Here is a 7,500-nt window from a genome sequence, read left to right as displayed (position 1 = left end):
GACAGAGAGAGAGACAGAGAAAGAGAGAGAAAGGGAGAGACAGACAGAGAGAGAGAAAGGGAGTGAGGCAGAGAGAGATAAAGAGACAGAGAAAGAGTGAGAAAGGGAGAGAGAGACAGAGAGAGAGATAAAGAGACAGAGAAAGAGAGAGAAAGGGAGAGAGAGACAGAGAGAGAGATAGAGAGACAGAAAGAGAGAGAAAGGGAGAGAGAGACAGAGAGAGAGAAAGGGAGAGAGAGACAGAGAGAGAGAGATAGAGAGAGAGAAAGGGAGAGAGAGAGAGATGATGGGAGCGCAGCCATTCTTTTTACTAAAGCACTCCATGGTAAGTGCTCCACTTAGGAGATTACCCTGTTATTTCAAAAAGGAGAATTGCTAATGAGCTCCACTCTGAGATGTTTGAATGTATTGAGCAAAGGTACACAAGCGCTCAAAACACATCAGCGGCGAGCAAAATAGCCTTGCTTTGTTTTTTCCCTTCAATATTATATTTGACGATACAATTAGTGTGAATTTGCATTTGCTCTGACACGGACCGGTCTGAGCCGCCGACACGCCGCCCCTCATGCCTCTGGTTGGGAATGCAGAGAGGCTTATTAGGAGGAGGAGCAGCGGATGAGGATGGATGAGGGCAGCTGAGACAGACACGCCAATCCCCCTCCCCCCTCCCTCCCCCCCAGGGGCGGAGAGAGGCCAGGATAATCCTGGAGAGATAAGAAAACAGATAGATAGACAGAGAGAGAGATTGGGGAGATTCACATCAGCCCGGCGGAAGAGAGAGAGAGAGAGGGGTGGAGTGGAGGAAGAGAGAAAGAGAGAGGGCTAGAGTGGAGGAAGAGAGAAAGAGAGAGGGGTAGAGTGGAGGAAGAGAGAAAGAGAGAGGTGTAGAGTGGAGTGCTGTGCCTATATTGAGTGAGATGGAAGGGAGGGAGGAGAGAGAGAGAGATGGGATGGAGGGAGGGAGGAGAGAGAGAGAGATGGGATGGAGGGAGGAGAGAGAGAGAGGGGTAGAGTGGAGTGCTGTGCCTATATTGAGTGAGATGGGAGGGAGGGAGGAGAGAGAGAGAGATGGGATGGAGGGAGGAGAGAGAGAGAGGGGTAGAGTGGAGTGCTGTGCCTATATTGAGTGAGATGGGAGGGAGGGAGGAGAGAGAGAGAGATGGGATGGAGGGAGGAGAGAGAGAGATGGGATGGAGTGATAGAAGGGATTGGCGCCCTGCCGCAGGGAAAGATTGAAGAGGAGTATGATGTCATGGCTCCTGGAAATGGAAAGAACAAGGAAAAAGAGAAGGAATAACGAAAAGAGAGAGAGAGAGAGGGATTGGTGTCAGCCCATCAGTGCGACCATATATTATTAAAGACACAGACTCACCCTTCACACTCGCACCACACCAACACACACACACACACACACACACACACACACACACACACACACACCACAAACACACACAGGTGGCTATAAGTGTGCCTTGACGATATAGGCAGAGACCGTGATGATGAAATGATATACGTGTCGGGAGTGTGTGTGTGGGAGGCAAGGGTCATTCATTATGTGGCTCAAATTTAGTAATGTGTTCTGCTGAATTAAATGTTTTTATTGATCGGAATATTGCAATACAAGAGTCAAATTACTGCTTCCGTACAAAGAGACGGATAGTTGTTGGAGGAAGCGTATTAAGTGTGGTATAGAGATAGAGAGAAAGAGGTTTGGAATGGATGGCACGGTGGAGGCGGCGCGGTCTACTCTGATAATTACTTAGCATTCATAATTAAAGTAGTGCATTTAACGAGATAAAGTGTGAGGATGCAGACCGGGGCTGCAGAGGAGAAGAGCGGTCTGGGGGAGCGGGCTGTTCAGCTGCCAGGCACAGGAGATAAACGAGCGAGGCCGTGTTAAGGGATTGCAAATTCAAAGTGGTTTGTGAAACGGAGAAGGATAGAGCGAACAACCGCTCACCCCCTCACCCCCCCCCCCCCCCCCCCCGCCCCCCCCCTCTCTCTCTCTCTCTCTCTCTCCCTTTCCCGTCTCGGTCTCCCTCCCTCCCTCTTCCTCGGTAAACCTGGCACACTCTATTTCTCTCACACTCTCTCTCTGCCGCAGCAAACGAAAACACTCTGCCGATACCCGTGCGCCGAGCATCGCTCCTCACTCCGCGCCTTTTGTTCGTGTTTTGCTGAAGGGTAGACGGATTACACCAACATCACGACTCACCTGCCTTTTTTTTTCTTTTTTACTCCGTCGCTCAAGTCGTCTTGATTTATTATACACGAGGGGAGCATATATAACGTCAGACAACTGTGGCATGTTTGTTGTTTATCGCGGTCCAACACAACATGTTAAAACGTGCGTTTTAAGTCCCTCGTAAGCGTAACATCATCGAGGTGATCCGTGAGTATCTGGATATCAGGACAGGAGTGATATTTAAAACGAGCACTACTGTGCAGTGCGGCTATCGTCGCATGTAGGCTACTCTTATTCATCTTAATCACTTCTAATATTTCACCAAGGGGGAGAGAAGATCTGTGTCTTCCCTCCCCCTTTTTACTCGCGCAATCTCGCTTTCTTTTCCCTGGAGGAAAACAGGGAATGATCATTATTACCGCCGCGCTCGGAGAGAATAGCGTGACTGGTTCAGGACCTTGGACAGCGGAACACGAATTCTTACTTCCTCCAAACTAGTCCGTTTAGCGTTGTGAACGTGTTTGGGATTGCCTGTGATAGTCCAATTAACCGAGCCCAACCTGCGATTATTGTTAATTGACCTTATCTGTCTCTGTTAATTTCGGTCTGGTTTCCTCTCGTGCTGTTATTGATTGCGTTAAACGCTTTTGCTAGAGTGGGCCTATCCATTTACCTCGGGACAACACGTGTTTAACACAGTTTATCTTAATAGTCAAGTCCTGATTTGTTCTTTGTAATGAAAAGGTTACCCGTCAGCAAGCAAATAGCCTAGGTTATTGTTGTTTTGAAAACACTGATTTGAAGAGTGTTTTCTGGATTTATTGAGTTAATTATAGGCTAATTTGCCCTTCTAAATAGGTATTCCTGGCCTGACAGAAAGCGATAGATCCCAACAGATGACCAATACCAGAAGAGAATAGACTCTTAAATCACCTGCAGCATTCCTCGCAGAGACTGCTTTTTTATCTGAAGTCCTCAACTTCTACCATGGCCGCGTCCAGTCAGAGTCTACCCGGAGGTCGACGCTCCATCATCGGCCAAACTTTGCTCTTCGCCTCGATGATTTTACTACTGTCTTGGTCCTGCCCAGCTCTAGGCAAGAAGAAGCTCTACATCGGCGCTCTCTTCCCCATGAGTGGAGGCTGGCCCGGGGGGCAAGCATGCCTCCCTTCCGCTCAGATGGCGTTGGACTTGGTGAACAAGAGAACTGATATACTGCCCGACTACGAGCTGGAGCTGATACACTACGACAGCATGGTGAGTACGTCATAGCCTACATATCAAACGAATTGCCCATGCATTGCGTAAGTTTAAGCAAGTTTGAATCTGAATGATCTGCTTACATCCGTGTAGCCTATAGGCCTGCACAAATGGTCTGACATGGTTTATGGAATCATTAATTATTAATCTGGAATGTCATTATAGTGAAAACATTCCTTCATAATGGTTCGTTATTACTATAACCTTGCTTAAATTTGCATGAAATGCATAGCAAGCTGGATAGTAGGCTTGTCTCTGTGTGACATAATTAGAATAATTATGCAACTACAGCTGTACTGTAAAAAAAGAAACAAAAAGTATACACCCACAATAACAGCACATGATTCTTTATGTGTGCATTCTGGTTGAATCATGGTCACGATCACATTTACATATCACATTTAGATATCATCACAAGTGCCGCCTGTTACCTCATAAGCTCATCATCACCTCCTCGATTTCCAATTGCTTTCACTCCTGTACCCCATTCATCATCCCCCCCCCCTCTCTCTCTCTCTCTCTCTCTCTCTCTCTCTCTCTCTCTCTCTTCCTACTCCACCTCTCCCCACATGCCCCCCTTCCCTACTCAGACTGGAGGCCAGCTCACCACATTCGCAGTATGTAAATAGTTAACTGCGCTGTGACTGGTCGGCGCTGCTAAGAGCATCGCTCTGATTGGTTGAAACTGCTCTGCATTGGAACTCTACTTCAAAACTCAGCGGGGGGGGGGGGGGGTGGCGGGCTGGGGGGGGGGGTGGGTAGAGGTTGTCATGACAACAGTAACCAAGACAACTGCTATTCAAACAAACGCAGAACTACAGATTTCTCACCAGGAGATGACGTGTGTGGGGGGGGGGGGGGGGATCATCAGGCACTTACTCTCATCGCTCAGACACGAGAGCAGATGGAGCTGGCAGCCCACGTCAGCCCGTCAGGATCGTACGGAGCGTAGGACAGCTACTGTAGCCAAAAGGTCAAAGCCGAGTGCCCCGCTGGCTGGCCAGAGCCACCCTCCACCACCAGAGCCGCCGGGCACTTTGCGCGTCCACTCCGTAGACTACAGTCCAGCGGAGCGCTCCGGACCGCGGGGGCGAAGAGTCGAGCCCCCCCGGCGAGCCGGCCCAAGCCGAGTAAATATGCACCTGATGGATCTCCCGCTGATTACCATGTCATCAGCAGTCAAACCTACCAGAAAATATCCCTCCCAGCGGATCCGAGTTATCCCCCCCCCCCCCCCAAAAAAAACAACCTTGCAACGGACCTTGGGAAAAGCTCATAAAATGCCGGCCTGGCCCCTCTACGCTCGTTAAAGCTGAAGATCATTCTCTGTAGAGGGGGGTCTTGATACGGACGGACGGAGGGGGCCTCATCTGAATGCTGCAGGCTTAGACCATGCATGCAGTGATTTCCCCAGAGCATCAGGGGTTAGATCAATGAGTCACTCGCCACGCATAGAGCTGTGGATTACTGTCAGTTTTGTTTACACACGGGGTTGTTTGATTTACGAATGGCGCGTGACGGGGGCAAAATCTACCACACACACCCCTGGATAGGTAGGTGGGCTATTCTCGCATTCTGAGCGTGAGAATTACAGCAGATGTACTGTAACTCAGCTGTATGGGGCGTTGTATTCCCTAGCTGTGGGATGGATGGGATTAACCTCCACACTGGTCGAGATGGCCTGACCTCCACATGGCGGGATGCTGACAGCACAACATAAATAATGTTTTTTTATTGGCTGTTCTTTTTGCTTTATTGATGGATTGGCTTTTGCAACCCATCGGCTAACAAACAAGCAAATAAATAAATAAATAAATAAATGAATAAACAAACAAACAAACAGCAGAGCTATTTAAGCTTCAGTTCACTTTGTACAGTAGGGTACATGTTTTCATAAGGGGCTAGTCTATATCTAATAAAAAATGACTGTCATTTGTGGCGTTTGCTGGAGTAAGGCTGGACTACATAGCAGTCTGAGGCACAACTCAACCTTCGGATAGCACGTAGGGGTACTTTAGAAGATTTGAAAACGCACCCAGACAAAATTGTGTTCCCGACAAAATTGGCTACAGACAAAATAGCCCGAGACTACAGACCGTTTAAAAATAGTGCGTGTGTGTGCCCACGAATGCCTTTGATGTCATTTGTTGTCGAGCTCGGACGATTTGACGTGGCCCAGCTGGGCCGCAGCTGCACAGTCCGTGGAAACGGAAGGAAGGCTGTCGCATCAGGCGGTGCCCAGAACGGGGCGGGGGTGGGGGGGGCGGGGGGGGGGGCGGTCTACTGGAGAAGGGGGTGGACGTCAGACTGGCCCCCGTGAACAGCAAGGCATTCCGCAGCCCTCGACACGCCATTCAGACGCAGCGACTAAAGGCCCCCATTCGGCACAAGCACAAGACTTTCCCCATTGGGTCAGGTGTTTACTGTTCATGTTCGTATTTGCATTCATTAACCCTTATTTCACCAGGTTTGGAACCATTGAGATTAGAAAATCTCTTTTTCAAGAGCGACCTGGCCAAGAATGGCAGCAGTAGGCCTACAAACAGTTTCATGCACACTCACATTAAAAACAATAGATCAGCTCAAAAGTGCCATACAGTAAAAGTGCAGGGAAGCCATGAATCAATTGAAACAATTACAATTATCAGTAGAGTCCGTTTCCATAGTATTGAAGTTCTTATTAAGCAGCGTAAATGTTAAAGCAACGCTACCATCAATATCACTCAGCTGCGCTTGTCTCCGAACTTAATTGGGCCCGTCCATTGCATTACTCTTGATTGGTTCACATGAAATCAGTTAAATTTGAGGACACGGAAGAGCCACGGCTAACTCAGCTGCAATTTCTATTTAGAGGATTGAGAGCGGTGGTTTCTCTTCTGTCGGACAGCTGAGTCTCTCTCCAGACTCAAACATCACGTTGAATCGCTCACACTTCGCCGCCCAAGCTGGCGTTCTGAGGGAGGGTCTAGGGGTCAAAATTGAAAGAGTGACAGGTCGTAGCAGCAAATGAGAGACTCTAGCACAGGTTAGATGGGCGGGGCATATTTACGGGTGTGAGCACCTGATCGTGAAAGTCGTTACTGATTGGTGTCGCCGGGATTCTGGCGCTACCAATGAATTCCCAGGATTTGAGCACCAGATTTTGTTGCATGAAGCGCAGAGCCATAGAGAGATCTGCAGCATGCAGCAATGTAGTTAGCGTAGCTTACGTAGCGTACCAGCGAAAGAACTCTCACGGGTGTGGCGTTGAGACTAAGGGCGGCTAATTGACACGCGAGTATGAGGTCAACTTTTCCAAGATCATGTCAGGAGCACTGGAACTGCCAGCCAACTGTAACTCGATTTGTAGACTATACTGTACTTGTTCAGATCAAATGAATCCAGGCCCCGCCCTGTAATCAATGTCGCGTGAATAATGGCTGTTCGGGGGGTAGGCCTGTGAAATATCATTGATCTGATCTGGTCATTAATCCAGTGAAGGACCCCGATGCAGCTACCGCAGCTTCGCCCCATTTCTCTCAAAGTGTCTCTGGTTACATGTTGTTCAAGCCCCCCAACTGCACCCTCGATCCCCCTCACCCAAATGATCAATAATCACTCTACCCTCCGCATTATCATTTAAATTAAATATCGATTTTTCATTGACTGTATGTTGAGAACGAAAATGGAAGAGGAAAAAAAACTACATTTCTTAAGGGTGGATCAAAAACGATATGGGCCTTGACTGGCGGAGAAATGTTTTCCCCGGAGTTCAGGGCAGATAAATGTGGTTTCCCCGCCCCGGCCAGCCAATCCCAGGGACGGTATCCAGGTGTCCTTGGGACGTGACTTACCTTGTCCCGGCCGCCGGCTCCTTGTTTATTATGGGCTGTTGTGTGCAAACCGGTGGGAAATTAATACGCTGTCTGCCTCACTCTGCCACTGTACGGTTTACCATACAAACAGTGCCTTGTACATTTCAAAATGCATTTATGCGCTGTGGTGTATGTAATCAGTCTACCTCCGTCTCTGTGTCTCTTCTCTTTCTCTCTCTCCCACCCCTCCTCTACTCCACC

General features: G+C 48.7%; 1 protein-coding gene across 1 annotated transcript in view; it reads left to right on the top strand.

Moving 5' to 3' along the window:
• gabbr1b (gamma-aminobutyric acid (GABA) B receptor, 1b) overlaps positions 1-7,500 on the top strand; it is a gene marked incomplete at its 3' end in the record, with an annotated part of 87,577 nt that overhangs the window by 40,584 nt on the left and 39,493 nt on the right. Inside the window, exon 6 of the mRNA XM_084455268.1 lies at positions 3,276-3,442. Coding sequence (XP_084311394.1) covers positions 3,276-3,442 — 167 coding nt within the window. The remainder of the gene's footprint in view (positions 1-3,275; positions 3,443-7,500) is intronic.

Source organism: Borostomias antarcticus (genome assembly GCF_949987555.1).
Source record: "Borostomias antarcticus genome assembly, chromosome: 21".
NCBI lineage: Eukaryota > Metazoa > Chordata > Actinopteri > Stomiiformes > Stomiidae > Borostomias > Borostomias antarcticus.
This window is presented reverse-complemented; position numbering and strand designations above follow the sequence as displayed.